This window comes from Schistocerca cancellata, chromosome 3, assembly GCF_023864275.1.
Source record: "Schistocerca cancellata isolate TAMUIC-IGC-003103 chromosome 3, iqSchCanc2.1, whole genome shotgun sequence".
Taxonomy (NCBI): domain Eukaryota; kingdom Metazoa; phylum Arthropoda; class Insecta; order Orthoptera; family Acrididae; genus Schistocerca; species Schistocerca cancellata.
Window position 1 is genome coordinate 307,852,155 of NC_064628.1, and position 20,551 is coordinate 307,872,705.

The window sequence follows — 20,551 nt, forward strand, 5'->3', positions numbered from 1 at the left end:
TGGATACTACATCCACTGCAGGAAGTACAGAGTATGTCTCCACTCATCCACCTGATTATGAGTGGCATGTCTGTGGTAAGTCTAGAGTTCCTGTACAAGGGGAAAAAAGGAAGATTGGCATTTAATTAGTCTCTGACATGGATATCATCAGAGATGAAGAACAAGCTCAGAATTTGTCAAGAATGGAGACAGAGGTCAGCCCTACCATTTCAAAGGAATGATCCCAGCATTTGTCTGGGATCAACAGAAACCTAGATCTGCATGACTGGAAGCACATTCGGACCATTGTCCTCTTGAATTCAGGTCCAGTGTGATAACCACTGCACCACCATGCAGGCTTATTCACAGAGGAGATGGGAACCAGAGAGAACTCAGACTATTACATCCATCCCCCTATCCAAAAATTTTGAGTTACTGTCTTTCACTGAAACTGTAACTGAACCAGTGAGACACATTATACCTTTTGGGAAACCTCATGTCAATAGGAGGCAAATGCTGGAGGTTAGAAGTTTATAAACTGTCAGCAGTTGAAAGATACAGCAAATAATGGTGCCCTTAGGGAAATCACGGCAATAGATAGAAATGATTGGTTTGTGCATTCCAGCAACTGACACACACTGCTGAAAAGATTGACCTTGTGATCTCTCAGGTTTTATCAGAACTAATGGTTGTTGATTCCATTTTATGCACAATATCACTCAGAAAACAGAAATGACAACTCATTTGAATACCTAGACATGTGTGTCACCATTCCACTGATTGGTTTTCTTGTCTCCACACTGATGTATGCTACCCATGTTTCATCCACTGTCACAATGTGAGTCAGGAACTTCATCTCCTTGTCTACTGCACCACATCAAAGACACTGATGCAGTTCCCACCTTCTTCATATTGTGGTCATCATTCAGATGCTTTGCGACACATCATACACAAAATTTGAATTTTAGCACTGACACATTCATACAACCATGTCCATAACATTTTTACAACACATGGCAACCACTTCTTTCATCATAAAGTAAATTCACCTAATCTTCCCAAAACAAATGGCATCATTTCCTTATGGCAATGTCACTCATAATGTGCTTCCCATATACTACGTGAAATTCACTAAGAATGTTTATAGTTTTCAGGTTTTTTATGCACAGAAAAAAATGACAGCACAAAATTCACAGGCAACTGTACTTTCAATAATAATGGGCATTTTGATTTGTGCTTACAGCACAAAAAACAGTTCAATAACTTTTCCGCAGCACTGTCTGATTCATACCAAGCTGGGTGACACAGCTATGTTGATACTGCTGATGTATCCCCAGTACTCCGTACACCAGACAGAACTTACTTTTTCAACAGCCCTCGACCTTCAGTTAGACAATTTGAGATTCCTGGTGTGCTGTTTTGAATCACAGAGCACACCCAAACTTAATCAATATGCAATAGAAGCTATAATTTATAGCACACCCTAACTTGTGCAATATAAAATAGAACCTATTATTTAAAGCATTTTAATGACATTTAACCAACTGTTAGTAGAAATTACTTCACAGAAGGTGGACGAAAATATGAAAACACCAAAAACACAATGAACTACCATGCCTAATATGTTGTATGGAAACTATTGCCATTCAAAACAGCTTCTGGCCATCTCAAAATGGGTCCTGTATTCAGGTAACAATGATGGAAGTGGACAGCAATCTGCAAAGTACACCACAAAGGCTCAATAACATTGAGATCTGGTGACTGTGGTGGCTAGGAGAGATGCAACAATTCATCCTCATATTCAAAAAACCAGTCCTGAGTGATGCGAGCTGTGTGAACTGGGGTTCTGTCATCTTGTAACACATTATCATCATTGGAGGACAAACTGTGTACCAAGGGACGAACCTAATCAGCCCAAACAGTCACATATTCCTTGACAGTAATATGATATAGAAGAGTACCTATGGGGCCCATGCAATACCACAAGTTGGCTGGCCAAATCTTCACTGAACCTCCACCACATTTCATTCTTGGGACATAAACTGAGCCAAAAGTTGTAAACAGTATACAACAAGAATCAACCAACCAAATCACTTTCTTCCACTGTTCCGTAGTCCAGATTTTATTGTTTAGTGACCAGGTTTTCCTGTTACAGGCATTTGCATCACTGATAAATGGTTTTGGAACTCTAGCTCACTCTGCAATTCCCTGATTTTGGTGTTCCCTGTGTGTTGTTTTAATATTTCACGAGTGCAACATTTAGTTCTGCAGTGACTTTTTCAGCTGGTGTCCCCTTATTTCTTGTCTCAGTTCTCTTCAATCACCATCTGTTAGGATCACTCAACAAACAGTTTTGCTGCATTGCACCTTAATGGATGATGTTTTTCCATGTTCCCTACATGTGGGGTAAATTTTTGACAGGGTGTCTCCTGAAACACCAAGCACCTCGGTTATGAAACCACCCATCATACGAGCACCAACAATTTCCCCATGTTCAAATTCACTTCACTCTGACATAATACACTCACATCTACACAGAACACTGTTTTTGGGATTATGGCTGACACTTGCAACTTATTTGAGTCTTGCATAGGGGCAATAGGTGGTGAAATACAACTGTGCAACCTGCAGGCTTGGCTAGCATCTGCATTTATGTTGAAGCATGCATTTCTTGTGGTGTTTCCATATTTTTCTCTGAGTGCTGTACATATCTTCTACTTTTTATTGTCTTACATTACTTTTAAGAATGGAATAACTCAACATTTTATTATTTTGTGAAAACAGTATTACACACACGTTTAAAGAGGTGCAGTCAACGTCCAATGCAATAAAATATCTATAATTAATTATTCTGCATTAGGAAGTCATTGAGTAATGTTCATGTCATCAGTCAGTGTTTAACATTCAGTACTTTAAAAACACTTACTGTGTGTGAACAATGTGTTATTGCCAATTGTTTGTGTAATTTAGACTCACCATAGTCTTGGTGATAACAGCTGATCACTGTCAAAAGAAAAATGAGACGAAATGTACATGAACTTGAAACTCTACTTTGATAGCACTGTGAAAAGCTATTTAAAATTAATTCATAACAGCAATCAACCATTAACACGACATCAAGAAAAGACAATGACATGTGGGCCACATGTTAAGACAGTTAATTTTATACTAACTCCATTCATCCACGTAGTAAGTAACCTTTTACCTGTGCTAGAATGTTTTCAATGTTTGATGAAGGATGAACAATTACTTTAACTTGAAATTCCAGGAGTATTCTAGACATCTTAGACAATACATTGGTAAAACATTAGAGGAAAAACATGGATTTTGGTGCCATGCTTTAGTTATATCTAATTTATAGTTTCTGCATTTGCCGAATGCAATATTTAGTCAAATTATCTGATTCATAAACACTCTATGTGCAAGTGTTTTATACCTACCTACAGTTTGCAGTTAGCGACAACTTGAAAGCTATGTAATACTGTGTGAGTGTGTGTAGTGCAGCAATGTGTAGTTCAATCTAACAGACAGTTTGTGCTAGTGCAGATGCTATATGGATAGGGCTGAATGCGAATAGTTTATTCGATATGCAATTTGTCATATGTCATACTGCAGCACATGAGCATGTGGTGAGAAATTAAATCATATGACAGACAGTGATTTCATTTTTATTGGATTCCATGAACCACTGTCACTGAAACTTCATACGATAAAGTTATATATGAATATGAGATTGTCATATAAATTTCAAATCAGTATCTTTTATAGCTTCCTTAAAACACAACATTTTCAACAGATAAAAGCAATATGCAATTAATATATTATTAAAATGTATGTGGAGTGAAACGAGTATTGAATTTTTGAGCAATTATGAATGTATAAGAGTGTTAAACAATATTCTGCACTAGTGAAGTGAGTCATGTAAACTGAGCGAAAGGAAAAATGTAAAAACAGCTGGTAATTATATCAGAGAATTAATATCTCTATGTCAGTCCACAAGATGACTAAAGATGAAATGATAAATCAGTCAAATCCAAAGGCAGTAAATTCAACTAAATACCTACAAAATATAATTAGGAACAACTCAAACTGGAAAGAACACATAGAAAGTGTTGTGGGGAAGGCAAACCAAAGACTGCGTGTTACTGGCATAACACTTGCAAAAATGTAACAGTATACTAAAGAGACTGCCTACACTATGCTTGCTTGTCTGTCCTCTTTTGGAGCACTGCTGCATGGTTTGGGTGCAGAGCGAGGCAGTGCAGTGGTTAGTACACTGGACTCATATTTGGGAGGACGACAGTTCAATCCCACGTCTCGCCATCCTGATTTAGGTTTTCCGTGATTTCCCTAAATCGTTCCAGGCAAATGCTGGGATGGTTCCTTTCAAAGGGCATGGCTGACTTCCTTCTCCATCCTTCCATAATCCGATGAGACCGAAGACCTCGCGGTTTGGTCTCTTCCCCCAAACAACCCAACCTACACACAGTTTGGGGCTCTTATCAGATTAGCAGAGTACATCAAAAAAGTTCAAAGAAGTGCACTACATTTTGTATTATCACAAAATAGGGAAGAGAGTGCAACTGACATGATACAGGATTAGGGGTTGACATTTTTAACCAAGGCATTTTTTTGTTGCAGTGGAATCTTGTCACAAAATTTTGATCACCAACTTTCTCCACCAAATACAAAAATATTTTGTTGATGCCAACCTACACAGGGATAAATGATCATCATAATAAAATAAGGGAAGTCAGAGCTTGCACAGAAAGATATAGGTGCTCTTTTTTTCTGCACACTGTTTGAGATTGGAATAATAGAAAATTTTTGTGAAGGTGGTTCGATGAACCCTCTGCCAGGCACTTAATTGTGATTTGTAGAGTATCCATGAAGATGTAGATGTAGATGTGGATTTGAAGTTCATCCAGTATTTTAGACATGACACTTTTGCAATAAACTTAAACTCCATTTCAGAGTTAATATTGGTCAATTAAGAGATTCGCCTAGTTGTATGACATCATCACAAGAATCAGCCAGGATGCGAAGAGCACATTTTGAAACCAGGAGATGTACTGTGTGGGCTAAAGTATTAGGCAGTCATAACTTAGTCACAACTATGAAAGGCTGTGGTTGCAGTGGCCCTAATGACTTGGTTAAAATATATAATTTTCAGCTACTGCAAGGTACATATGATGCAGTCTGTGGGCACATGCAATGTAGCACTATTTTTTAGTGATTCTTGGCTGAGGAGATGTGAGTGTCATCCTAGACCAGGCAGTGGAATATGTGGAGCACACTGAGATGAGTAAAAACCATCTCTTGTCACATTGCAGCTACATGACTTACAGGCTGGACCAATGCCTGTTCAATAGAGTTGTAATTCTCCAATCTGTCTTAAACAATGAGGAACTATGAACAGCCATGCATTTTATCTATGTCTATATGCACATCTACATACACACTCTGCAAGCCATCGTATGGTGCATGGCAGACAGTACTATTAATTTGCTTTCCTGTTCCACTCGCAAATGGAGTGAGGAAAAACAACTGTGTTTATGCCCCTGTACAAATGCTAATTTCTTCAATCTTATCTTTGTGGTCCTTACATAAAATGTACTCTGGTGGTAAGAGAACTCTTCTGTAGTCAGCTGCAAATGCTGGTTCTCTAAATTAGTGCACTTACACCTCACAAAAAGAGTGTCATCTTCCCTCCAAGGATTCCCATTTGAGTCCACAAAGCATGCCCATAATACCTGCATGTTGATCAAACTTACTAGTTAAAAATCTAGCAGAATGTCTGTGAATTTCTTAATGTCTTCCCTTAATCCAACCTGACATAGGACCCAAACACTCAAGCAATACTTAAGAATGAATCACACTAGCGGTATTTAGACAGTTTCCTTTATACATGAGCTACACTTTCCTAAAATTCTTGCACTAAACTTAAGTCGATGATTTGCCTTCTCTGTTACCATCCTTATGTTCTCATTCCACTTCATATTGCTTTGCAACATTAGGCCTGGATATCTAATCAATTATTTTGTATTAAGCATCACACCAATATGCTGTATAGGATTGTTCTCCTACTCATCTCAATTAACTTACATTTTTCTGCATTTAGAACAAACTGCCATTCATCAGATCAACTAGAAATTCTGTTTAAGTCAGCTTATAGCCTCCTACAGTCACTCAAGCTCATCTTCCCACACAACACAGCATCATCAGCAAATAGTTGCAAGTTGCTACTCCCTCTGCCTGCCAGATCATTTATGTATGTAGAGAACAATGCTACTCCATTGTGAAGTGGGTATTATAATGAATTAAATTAAGATGGTGTAAGAAATCCACTGACTTCTGTTGTTTACAATGTCACATTATGATAGGCAAGAATTATGATAATGCACGTAATTCTGTCAATTCCACTAAACACTCTCAGCAAAGATAACGTATTTTGACATGAGTTTAAAGCTTTTTAGCAAACTACCTGAGAACATAAAAACCATTAAGCATACATTGCTGTTTCAAATATCATTATAGTCAAATATAGAATGCCACATCATCTACTGAGGCAATGAATATACAGACTTGGAATGTTACTGCTTTGTGTTCCATTTCCTATCCACTGGTAGTTCATTTGAATGTACAGACAGAGTGCTAGAACAGTAACAGATTTGGAATTATAATGGGTACCTAATTCATGTATCAGGTTAAGGAATCACTTATGTGAAAGCTGTGTACACTTTCAATGTAGTTGAGATCTCCAGTATCCATAGCAGTCAGTACTATTTTAGATAAATAAATACAACAAAGGCCACACGAAGAGGAAGTCCACCAGGCAGCTATGTTTGATGCTTCCACCACTGATGGCTGTGCCTGTATTGCCGGGCAATGTGGAAAATCTTGGTATGACATTTCTGATGCGTGCACAAAATGCATGCTGTGTACTAATAAATAGTGCAAAACAAAAGCTGATGTGAGTCTTCACTGAATCACCTGAAGAAGACTCGAAGTGCTTAGTTGAAATATCATGCTTAGAAGTAAAGAATCATGAGCTGCAACCCAAAAATATTACTGACCATTTAGAAAGCTGAGAAGACTTCAACTCTCCATGTGAACACAATGTGTTTACAACAACTCAAACAAATATCCCTGCATATACAGGTTAAAACAAAGGTAGAATTTAGAAAAGGATTCAAAAATTAGCTTTGTTACTCACTTCAAAATGGGAAATGCTTAGAGAAAATCAGTTTTTACTTACCACCATCAGAATCACGTGACATCTTTTTCTGAAGCCCGTCTCCACCTGATACTGGATCATCTGGTCAAAATAAAATAAACATCATGTAAAATAAAATAGCTGTGCAGATACAGAGACTAAAACAGACCAATATTAGGTGATGCCTCTTCCTAAAACCTTTCACTTCACCTCAGTTTCTTGCCAATGGAGATAATTCTTTCTCTATAGCATATGGCACAGGATAACCAGAAGAAATAAATATGTGCCTTTTTTGCTCTAAATGAGTGTAAAATTATTAAAAAGGCTTTGCTCTCTACGAATTCCATACATTAACTAAAACAACTAAAAAATTACAGTCTCAACCATCTTACAAACGGCACTTTGCAGTACTAATATTAGATCTGAAGATAATTTGTTTATCATATTCAAACAGGTAATCGAAACAATAAATGTAGTTATCAAAATTGCATTTTCTTTTGTACAACTGAAATCTAATATGTGACATCTTGTTTAGTTTAGATATAATATTAAAAATTTAAGAATGTCTATGTTACATTCTCAGCATATGTATGGTCTTTCTAATTCCTGTTACATATTTTGACTGTTTATTGTGGTACCATTTATATCAGGATACAATGAACAGAAATGTGTGACCTCTGTGTTACAGGAAGTTCAGCAGTAATTTACTGTGACTTTGATAATTATTACATTTGTTAATAATATCCATGTGTCACATTTCCCAATGCTGGTCCACATTCTGTTTCATTACTACAACAGTGATAAATATTTGGCATTATTAGCAATTTACATGGTTAAACATGTAATAAATATTACAGCTGTAGTGAATTAGCATCTTTCTTTAACTGGTAGATGCAACAGAATGGAATAAATTATTTTACGTGTTTGCTCCCACCATCATAGTTTTTATGATTTACAAACACACTTCCACAGTCATACATCCAAACACAAATGTCCAGAGCCACAGTAGCACTTATGCTGCAAACCTGTGCATCAGAGTGTGCATATAATCAAGAAAAATATTGATAGCTAGAAACCTAATGTAAGTTTATGATCCGTTATATATGTCCATGACTTATCCACCAGTCAGCTAAAGCTGACTAGCTGTCTTTTCCTTTGTATTCTCTGTTTCCATCTGTTATCATTATAGCTACAAAAATGATTACCCATGGACTGTGAGTTTTGTCATATTAAATAACCAGAAATGATTAAATATATGCAGCCATTTGAACTGTCTACTGATTTCAAAATTAAAAACCCCTCTGCTAATCATCCTCCAAAACAATGTTGCCCATTTTCTGTGACAGTGTCTCTATAAGTTGCTGTTCCAAACACCTGCACAAAAGTCACACAGCCATGAGAAAGTTCCTGGCTGGCCTATTTATTCTGTACCATGGATGAACCAGTACTTTTGAAACAGATCTCTCGTAACATCAATGAAATATTTGTTAGTCTTACATACACATTATTAAAATAAAATGTCATTTAACTTATCAGTCTCAAGGGTAAAATTTGCAAGCAGATGAAATTAAAAAAAAAAAAAGACACAAGCATATAACTAAAGCTACATGATAAAATCTGACCAATCACGAATTTTTATAAAGGCAGTACCACAGTGTAGCCCTACTAAAGGTATCTTAATAATTAAGTCCATCAAAAGTACATTAAAAGAGTGCAAAAGAAATTAATGTTGAAGCATATGTATTAATATTGCACATCAACATGTCTAAGTATTGTTTGGTTACATGATTCCTCACATGAGAAGAGACCATATATACATACATCAAAAAGAGTTTTGCATCACCGCAGTTCCCAGAACTCCTGAAGATAGATGTTGACTGTGAATACTGTATCACACACACAGTTCCTTTGACTGTTCAGAGATGTCACTAAACCCACCCAAAGATGTAAACAACCATGAATGAACAGCACCTATTAGACAGAGGGGGTCCGACAGCTGATCAGTTCAACCATGCCTAGACAGTCAATACCACGGTTTGATTGTGTTCGCATTGTTGCTTCGTGCCAGGAAGGGCTCTCAGCAAAGGAAGTGTACAGGCATCTCGGAGTGAACAAAAGCAATGTTGTTCCGACATGGAGGAGATATAGAGAGACAGGAACTGTCAACGACATGATTAGCTCAGGCTACCCAAGGGTTACTACTGCAGTGGATGGCAGCTACCTACAGTTTATAGCTCAGAGAAATCCTGACAGCAATGCCACCATGTTGAATAATGATTTTTGTGCAGCCACATGACGTCATGTTATGACTCAAACTGTACACAATAGGCTGGATGATGCGCAACTTCACTCCCGACGTCCATAGTGAGGTCCATCTTTACAACCACGACATCATGCAGCGTGGTACAGATGGGTCCAACAACATGCGAAATGGACCACTCAGGATTGGCATCACATTCTCTTCACCAATGAGTGTCACATACGCCTTCAACCACACAATCATCAGAGACATGTTTGGAGGAAACCTGGTCAGGCTGAATGCCTTAGACTCACTGTCCAGTGAGTGCAGCACGGTGGAGGTTCCCGGCTGGTTTGGGGTGGCACTATGTGGGGCCGACGTACACTGTTGGTGGTCACAGAAGGTGCCGTAACGGCTGTAGGATACGTGAATGCCATCTTCCAACCAATAGTGCAACCACATCAGCAGCATATTGGTGAGGCATTCATCTTCATGGACGACAATTCACATCCCCATCATGCACATCTTGTGAATGACTTCCTTCAGGACAATGACATCAGTTGACTAGAGTGGCCAGCATGTTCTCCTGACATGAACCATTTTGAATATGCCTGGGATAGACTGAAAAGGTCTGTTTATGGATGGCGTGACCCACCAACCACTCTGAGGGATCTATGCCGAATCGCTGTTGAGGAGTGGGACAATCTGGACCAACAGTGCCATGATTAACTTGTGGATAGTATGCCATGATGAATATAGGCATGCATAAACGCAAGAGAACGTGCTACAGGGTATTAGAGGTACTGGTGTGTACAGCAATCTGGACCACCACCTCTGAAGGTCTCACTGTATGGGGGTACAATATGCAATCTGTGCTTTTCATGAGCAATAAAAAGGGTGGAAATGATGTTTATGTTGATCTCTATTCCAATTTCCTGTACAAGTTCCAGAACTCTCAGAACAGAGGTGATGCAAAACTTTTTTTGATGTGTGTATATGGATGATAGTGTTAAGTCTAAACTCTGGTAAAACTATTAAATGTGAATGTACTGTCTGTTGAACATCAAGATAATTATGTAGATAGTTATTCAAGCCTCAAAAGGGGAATATTAAGCTTTGAAAAACAATAATTAAATTATAGTGAGTTCAGCACTTCTAATAAAAATGTAGCTTTTGTGAATTACATGTGTAGACCAAAAACTCACAGTCAATAACAATGGTGGTGATCTCGTATCCACAGTAGCATTAATGTACTGTTGCAAATAGAAAAGTGCTAAGTGAAAACAAATACAGAGGGTGCAAATGCTTAAAGCTGAACATGTTTTAAGACTGTGGGATAGTGACTGGATTTCAATAAATGAAAATGGTTACTGAGAATATGTATGGGGAAAATTAGGTTTGTTCTTTTTGTATTTCAGTCATTAATTTATCGCAAACATTAAAGATAATTACTTCTGCACTTCAGCAATTGAAAACAAAATCACTAAATCAAATATTTAATATCTGAAATTATTGCAATTAACATAAAATTATGTGCATCTCAAAATTTGTTGATACATACAATTGCATGCACCAGGCACATAAAGAGTGAAAAAATGACAAATTTTCGTTAAATTATTGACTAATATTCTATAAACTATCATTTAATTTAATGGGCAGGATACAGCTTTTCACAAATTCTACAATATTCTGAGGGCAATATATTTCTGAGTATATGCATTGGCAAAATTCCTCATTTGTGTGGCTTTAGTGTACATAGTTGCTATACAGTATTTTGTTGTGGTTTACATCAACAAATGTGTACTGCTATGAGTCAAAAGGAAATTAGTCCAAAAACATCAGTTTCAACCACAGGAGTACCTGGAAAATGTGCATGAAGACAATATTTCTAGATGTAAAGAAAAACCCAACAAAAAATACTGATAACAATGTTTTAAATGAAAACATGGAAAGCGTGTATTAAAATAAATATACATACTTTAGGAATAAAGGAGACCTGTGGCCATAAATAGTGCAGGCTTGACACTGAATGCTATGTCTGCATTTCAGCAGGTGGACTGGAGTAAGGTGAGGTTTGTGTCAGGTGGGGTGGGTAGGGAAGAGAGGCAGGAGGAAGGAAGAGGGGTTGGGGGTGAGTAGCTAGCAGCTTGGAGGGTGTCAGAAGGTTTGCTGAGGAATGTGGGAGGGAGGAGTGGCAGGTACATGGGCTAGGCATGTGATATAAGGGTACCAGAGCAGAGGATAACAAGCACATAATGGAGGTGACTTGGAGATGTGGACTGGTATGGGGTGATGGGCAGAGGAATGGGAAACTGTTGGGTAGGCAGTGTGGGAAAGTAGGTTAACAGTTATCACTGTGAAGCTACTGTCCCCATGCCCTATCCCCAATGACCACTTGTCATGTCACCCTCTTCCAATCCACATCTCAAGCCACTTTCATCATGCACCATAACCCACATGCTCATATACCTGTGTACCATATTACTAGGCCACACACCTTCCACTCCTCCCTGCCATATTCCCAGCCAGCAAACCTGATCCCTCAATCCAAGTTGCTACCTACACTATCCTAATGCTTCTTCTTGCCTCCTGCTTCTCTACCTGCCCACCACATCTGACACAACCTCTACTTCAACAACCTAGTTAAGCCATTGAATTTCAATCTTGCCATTGTGTCTCCAGCTGGCACAATGTAGGGGCACTGGTTCATGCATGTTCATGAGTGTGCATGTGCACTTGTGCACCCCTGTGTGTGTGTTTTTTGACAATTCAACACCTCTTCTATTCACCAAGTGATCTCCTTTGCTCTTAAGATATTTACATTCTGCCAGAACTTTCCTTACTAGATTTAAAATAACCATACATTTTTAATAGTTGCAAAGATGTATCTGAAAAATTCAAATAATGTTGATAAAATCTGATTTGGTAACATCATGTTACACATTTTTGTCAGCAACTGATTTCAGAAATGTGTGTTGTGCATATGGTTCATATGGTGTGACAGATTTCTAATCATTCAGATCACAGGAAACAATATTTTCACACAATTCTACAACCAGCCACTAACAGTGATACATATTGAAGCTAATATGCATTGTGAATTCTCAAGTTTTCTGTATACAAGTATGTAAGTGACCAGAATACATTTATGCTCTTTTGAAGTTCTTTGACAACAAATTGCAATTTGAAAATGACAACAGTGTTCATTAATATTATATTATAAATAAAAATGAACTCCAGTAAGCAAAAGTATGATGGTTGAAAGTCCCAGAAGCTCTTTAGATCAATAAACAATTAGGCATGCTTTAGAAATTTAGTTTTACATGATGGAACTTAATTAAGACCGTCAGTGACAGAGCACCTCGTGTTCCTGCTGCTAAGAAGGCGAATACTCCATTCGTTTGTTGTATATTTTTACAAGTTTCCAGCAGAAGTGACTCATTTATTTACAGATAGCTGTGTAGTTACTAGATTATTTTTGTAATTTCTTGCGTTTTCAAGTGCTTACTATGCACAAGCTTTTATTTTAATAACAGTGTAGTGTACCATACCACCATTGCTATCGACCCTCAGATCGTACAGGGTTTTGTTTGTTTTGGTTGTGTAGCTCAGTGTCATTTAGACTGTTAGTGAGAGGGCACTTCAAATTCCTGCTGCTAATAAGCCAAGTACACCGTTCATTCATTGTACATTTTTAGGCTTCAAACGGGAGCAACTGTAGTAATGGATAGGAACTGCGATTACTGTGTACAGATGCAAGCTGAGTTGGCAATACTTCGCTCACAGCTCCAGGCTGTGTTGGCTTCCATCACATAGCTTGAGGCTGCTGCCAAGAGGCATCACTGTGGGGGATCGGATGCGGGGATGCGAGAGACGTCGAGCACGTCCCATGTGCCCCCCGTTCGGTCCACTGCTGTGGTCGCCCCGGGTACTGCCTCTACTGAGGTTGACCCCTCACCCGTGGTCAAGTGGGAGACCATTCCAAAGTCTGGCAGGCAGCAAAAAACTTTCCAAAGGGCCAATCGTAGGGCCTCCCTGGTTCATTTGACGAACAGGTTTCGGGCATTATCTGTGGCTGACAATGTCTCTGAGCTAGAAGCAGTTGTCCACCCTTTTCCAGAGGAAGCTTCTCGGCCCACAAGGTCTGGGTGTTCACAGAGGGTGGGTTTGCTGGTATTTGGGAGCTCCAACATTAGGCATGAAATGGGGCCCCTTAGGAACATGGCTGCCAAGGAGGGGAAGAAAGCCAGTGCGCATTTAGTGTGCATACTGGGGGGAGTCATTCCGGGTGTGGAAAGGCTGCTTCTGGATGCCATGAAGGGTATAGGGTGCAGCCAACTGCAGGTGGTGGCTCATGTGGGTACCAGTGATGAATGTTGCTTTGGATCGGAGGAGATTCTCTCTGGTTTTGGGTGGCTAGCGAAAATGGTAAAACTGCAGTCTTGCTTGTGAGATTTCTGTGGAGCTCACCATCTGCAGCATTGTTGATAGAACTGACTGTGGTCCTTTGGTGCAGAGCCGAGTGGAGGGTCTGGATCAGAGGCTCAGGCAGTTCTGTGACCATGTAGTCTGCAGATTCCTTTACTTGCCACATCGGGTAGTGGGTTTCTGGGTTCTGCTTAATAGGTCAGGAGTCCACTACTCACAGCAAGCAGCTACATGGCTTGCAGGGTCTGTATGGAAGGGAATGGGCAGCTTTTTTAAAAAAAAAAAAAAGGTTAGGGGGCCTCAGGGAACCATAGAAACAGTGTCTGTCTAAAAGGGGCACGTAAAACACAGTAAGTTAGTTGTAGAAACTATTGGTATTGTATTTGTAAATTGTCACTGCTGTGTTGGGAAAGAACCAGAGCTCCAAGCCCTAATAGAAAGCACTGAAGCTCAAATAGTTATAGATACAGAAAGCTGGCTAAAGCCGGAAATAAGCTCAGCAGAAATTTCTTCTAAATATCTAACAGTGTTCAGAAAGGATAGATTAAATACATTGGTGGTGGAGTATTTATTGCTGTTAGAAGTAGTTTGCCTTGTAGTGAAATTGAAGTAGACAGTTCCTGCAAAAGCCGGCTGTGGTGGTCTTGCGGTTCTAGGCGCTGCAGTCCGGAACCGCGGGACTACTACGGTCGCAGGTTCAAATCCTGCCTCGGGCATGGATGTGTGTGATGTCCTTAGGTTAGTTAGGTTTAAGTAGTTCTAAGTTCTAGGGGACTGATGACCTAAGATGTTAAGTCCCATAGTGCTCAGAGCCAGTTCCTGCGAAGTAGTATGGGTAGAGGTTATACTTGACAATTGGACTAAATTATTAATTTGGTCATTTTACCGACCCCCAACTCAGAAGATATGGTTGCTGAACAATCCAAAGAAAACTTGAGTCTCATTTCAAATAGGTACAACACTCATACAATTATAGTCGGTAGTGACTTTAACCTACTCTCGATATGCTGGAAAAATTGTAAGTTTAAAGCCGGTGGCAGGCATAATAAGTCATCCAAAATTGTACTAAATGCTTTCTCAGAAAATTATTTTGAGCAATTAGTTCATGATCCCACTTGAAGCATAATAAGAAAATTATTTTGAGCAATTAGTTCATGATCCCACTTGAAGCATAAATGGTTGCAAAAGCATTCTTGACCTCTTAGCAACAAATAATCCTGGACAAATAGTGAGTATCGTGGCGAATACAGCGATTAGTGACCACAAGGTAGTAGCTGCTAGGATGAATACTGTATCTCCTACAACCATAAAAAAGAAATGGAAAGTATATGTATTTAAAAAAGCTCATAAAAATTCTCTTAACGCCTTTTTAATAGACAGTCTGCACTCCTTCCAATTTGATCATGGTAGCATAGAAAAGTTGTGGAATTATTTCAAAGAGATAGTAATGACAACAATTGTGATATACATACCACATAAATTAATAAGTGATGGTACTGATCCCCCATAGTACACAAAACAGGTCAGATCACTGTTGCAGAAGCAGTGAAAAAAGCATGCTAAATTTAAAAGAATGCAAAATCCCCTAGAATGACAAAGTTTTGCAGAATTTCAAAATATAGTGTGTACTTCAATGTGAGATGATTTCAATAATTTCCACAACAAAACTCTGTCTCAAAATCTGGCGGAAAACCCAAAGAGATTCTGTTCATACATAAAGCACACCAGTGGCAATACGCATTCAATAGCTTCATTGCGCGATAACAACGATGAATTCACTGATGACAGTGCTACTAAAGCAGAGTTATTAAACATGTTTTTCCAAAACTCCTTCACCAAAGAAGACAATGTAAATAATCCTGAATTCAAATCAAGAACAATTGCCAAGATGAGAAATATAGAAATAAATATCCTTGTTGTTGCAAAGCAGCTTAAATCAGTTAATAAAAGCAAGGCCTCTGGTCCAGATTGTATACCAGTCAGGTTCCTCTCAGAGTATGCTGATACAATAGCTCCATATTTAGCAATTATATACAACTGCTCGCTCACAGAAAGATCTGTTACCTAAAGACTGGAAAATTGCTCAAATCACACTAACACTCAAAAAGGGAAGTAGGAGTAATCTGTTGAATTATAGGCCCAAACCACTAATGTCGATTTGCAGTAGGGTTTTGGAACATATACTGTACTTGTACATTATGAAGTACCTCGAAGAAAACGATTTATTGTAACATAGTCAGCACAGATTCAGAAAATATCGTTCTTGCAAAACACAACTAGCTCTTTATACTCATAAAGTACTGAGAGCTATCGACAGGGGATGTCAAGTTGCTCCAATATTTTTAGATTTACAGAAGACTTTTGGCACCGTTCCTCACAAGCGCCTTCTAACCAAACTGCATGCCTTTAGAATATCGCCTCATTTGTGCGATTGGATTCATGATTTCCTGTCAGAAAAGCCACAGTGTGTAGTAATAGATGGAAAGTCGATAAGTAAAACAGAAATAATATCTGGCGTTCCCCAAGGAAGTATTATAGGCCCTCTATTGTTCCTGATCTATATTAACGACATAGGAGACAATCTCAGCAGCTGTCTTAGATTGTTTGCAGATGATGCTGTCATTTACCATCTTGTAAAGTCATCAGATGACCATAGCAAATTGCAAAATGATTTAGATAAGCTATCTGTATGGGGCAAAAAGTGGCAATTGGCCCTGAATAAAGAAAAGTGTGAAGTTATTCACATGAGTACTAAAAGCAATTCACTAAATTTCGATTATGCGATAAGTCACAGGAATCTTAAGGCTGCAAATTCAACTAAATACATAGGGATTACAATTAAAAATACCCTAAATTGGAATGATCACATAGATAATGTTATGGGTAGAGCCAACAAAAGACTGCAATTCATTGGCGGAACACTTAGAAGGTGCAACAGGTCTACTAAAGAGACTGCTTCCACCACACTTGTCTGCCATATTCTGGAGTATTGTTGTGCGATGTGGGACCCACATCAGATGGGACTGATGGATGATATCAAAGAAGTACAAAGAAAGGCAGCTTGTTTTGTATTATCGCGCAGTAGGGGAGATAGTGCCACAGACATGATACGTGAATTGGAGTGGCAATCATTAAAACAAAGGCATTTTTCATTGCGATGGGATCTTCTCATGAAATTTCAATCACCTGTTTTCTTCTCCAATTGCGAAAGCCTTCTGTTGCCACCCACCTGCATAGGGAGAAATGATCATCATGATAAAATAAGAGAAATCAGGGCTTGCACAGAAAAATTTAAGTGCTCGTTTTTGCCCCACGCCGTTCGAGAGTGTAATGGAAGAGAGACAGCTTGAAGGTGGTTCACTGAACCCCCTGCCAGGCACTTTATTGTGAATAGCAGAGTAATCACATAGATGTAGATATAGATGTAAAGCCTCTGTTCCCTCATATACATCTTGCTACCAACCATATTGTCTATCCCATCCTATCTAACCACTTTTTTCTTTAAATTTTTCGAATCCATTAAATATTCTGCTGTCTTATCATACCCCAGTGGCATCAAATCGTAGTGCTGCTAGTCTATTCTGTCTGCCTACTTCTGCCATGTTCACATCAGATCATTCCTTGTGTATTTTTTGCTAACACAACATCCTATAAGGAACTCAGTTGGAAACTGCTGTCTTGGTTGGCAAGATCATCATGTACACTTATATCCACTGCTTCTTTGATGACCAGATTCCAGACCCATTGGCATGTCATAACACTTTTATCTGCTCAAAAACAAACATAAACATGTGTCTTTTGTTGATACCGTGGTCTGTTACTACAGACTTGTCTGTTTGGCCAAGGTGAACACTTTTCATATGTTCTCAGCAGTGCTACATTTCCCATGAATGAGGTACTGACTGCCACAATCACACCTGATGCCATAAATGCCAGTTGTCTGTAGCTCTAGTTGGTCTTTGACTATTACAAGAATATTTTTGGGTGGCCCTGCATGCAGAAAGAATGACAGGCACTTGGTTTCTTGTTCTTGATTCTTTATTCTTGCTAGGCTGGAGAGCTTGTCTTATTTGTATTTCCAAGTAGCCTTTCTTGCAAAAACTTTCACACAGATGTAGCTCATCAGGCAGTCTTTCCTTGTAATGATTGCTTGCATTCTGTGTACCAAAGTGGTGAAAGATTTGCAATGCATTGGATGGTGGCAGCTATTGGCACATAGATACACATCCAGGTGTATCTTCTTCCTGTAGATGGAAGTCAAAGCGTTCCATCAGGATTCTTCTTTATCAGAATATCTAAGAATGATAGACCTCACTTTTCTTCCATCTCTGCCGTGAACCTGGTGGTGTCATGTATATTGTTAAGGAAGCACTGGAACTCTTGGTTTTCTTCCCCATGTGACCAAATCATGAATGTGTTATCCAAAAATCTGTAGAATGCCTTTGGTTTCAGACTATCAGTTTCAAGAGCCTTTTCATCGAAGTCTCCCCCCCCCCCCCCCCCCCTGAACCACGGACCTTGCAGTTGGTGGGGAGGCTTGTGTGCCTCAGCGATACAGATGGCCGTACCGTAGGTGCAACCAAAACGTATCTGTTGAGAGGAGAGACAAACGTGTGGCTCCTGAAGAGGGGCAGCAGCCTGTCCAGTAGTTACAGGGGCAAGAGGCTGGATGATTGACTGATCTGGCCTTGTAACACTAACCAAAACGGACTTGCTGTGCTGGTACTGCGAACGGCTGAAATCAAGGGGAAACTGCGGCTGTAATTTTTCCCGAGGGCATGCAGCGTTACTGTATGGTTAAATGATGATGGCATCCTCTTGGGTAAAATATTCCGGAGGTAAAATAGCCCCCTATTTGGATCTCCGGGCGGGGACTACTCAGGAGGATGTTGTCCTCAAGAGAAAGAAAACTGGCGTTCTACGGATCGGAGCGTGGAATGTCAGATCCCTTAATCGGGCAGGTAGGTTAGAAAATTTAAAAAGGGAAATGGGTAGGTTAAAGTTAGATATAGTGGGAATTAGTGAAGTTCGGTGGCAGGAGGAACAACCCTTCTGGTCAGGTGAACACAGGGTTATAAATACAAAATCAAATAGGGGTAAAGCAAGAGTAGGTTTAATAACGAATAGGAAAATAGGAATGCAGGTAAGCCACTACAAACATCATAGTGAACACATTATTCAGGCCGAGATAGATACAAAGCCCACGCCTACCACAGTAGTACAAGTTTATATGCCAACTAGCTCTGCATATGACGAAGAGATTGATGAAATGTATGATGAGATAAAAGAAATCATTCAGATAGTGAAGGGAGACAAAAATTTAATGGTCACGAGTGACTGGAACTCGACAGTAGGAAAAGGAAGAGATGGAAACATAGTAGGTGAATATGGAATGGGAGTAAGGGATGAAACAGGAAGCCAACTGGTAGAATTTTGCACAGAGCATAACTTAATCATAGCTAACACTTGGTTCAAGAATCATGAAAGAAGATTGTATACATGGAAGAAGCCTGGAGATACTAAAAGGTATCAGATAGATTATATAATGGTAAGACAGAGATTCAGGAACCAGGTTTTAAATTGTAAGACATTTCCAGTGGCAGATGTGGACTCTGACCACAATCTATTGGTTATGACCTGTAGATTAAAACTGAAGAAACTGCAAAAAGGTGGGAAGTTAAGAAGATGGGACCTGGATAAACTGAAAGAACCAGAGGTTGTACAGAGTTTCAGGGAGAGCATAAGGGAATAATTGACAGGAATGGGGGAAAGAAATACAGTAGAAGAAGAATGGGTAGCTTTGAGAGACGAAAAAGTGAAGGTAGCAGAGGATCAAGTAGGTAAAAAGACGAGGGCTAATAGAAATCATTGGGTAACAGAAGAGATATTTAATTTAATTGATGAAAGGAGAAAATACAAAAATGCAGTAAGTGAAGCAGGCAAAAAGGAAGACAAACATCTCAAAAATGAGATCGACAGGAAGTGCAAAATGGCTAAGCAGGGATGGCTAGAGGACAGATGTAAGGATGTAGAGGCGCATATCACTATGAGTAAGATAGATACTGCCTACAGGAAAATTAAAGTGACCTTTGGAGAAAAGAGAATGACTTGCATGAATATCAAGAGCTCAGATGGAAACCCAGTACTAAGCAAAGAAGGGAAAGCATATGGTGGAAGGAGTATACAGAGGGTCTATATAAGGGCAATGTTCTGGAGGACAATATTATAGAAATGGTAGAGAATGTAGATGAAGATGAAATGGGAAATATGATACTGCATGAAGAGATTGAGAGAGCACTGAAAGACCTAAGTCGAAACAAGGCCCTGGGAGTAGACAACATTCCATTAGAACTACTGACAGCCTTGGGAGAGCAAGGCCTAACAAAACTCTACCATCTGGTGAGCAAGATGTATGAGACAGGCAAAATACCCTCAGACTTCAAAAAGAATATAATAATTCCAATCCCAAAGCAAGCAGGTGTTGACAGATGTGAAAATTACCGAACTATCAGTTTAATAAGCCACGGCTGCAAAATACTAACACAAATTCTTTACAGACGAATGGAAAAACTGGTAGAAGCTGACCTCAGGGAAGATCAGTCTGGATTCTGTAGAAATGATGGAACACATGAGGCAATACTGATCCTATGACTTATCTTAGAAAATAGATTAAGGAAAAACAAACCTAC

The 20,551-nt window shown here is 39.1% G+C and overlaps 1 protein-coding gene across 1 annotated transcript in view; it reads right to left on the reverse strand.

Annotated features, from left to right (window-relative positions):
* Positions 1-20,551, reverse strand: part of LOC126176285 (sodium/hydrogen exchanger 3) — a 649,283-nt gene that overhangs the window by 32,493 nt on the left and 596,239 nt on the right. Inside the window, exon 12 of the mRNA XM_049923434.1 lies at positions 7,238-7,297. Coding sequence (XP_049779391.1) covers positions 7,238-7,297 — 60 coding nt within the window. The remainder of the gene's footprint in view (positions 1-7,237; positions 7,298-20,551) is intronic.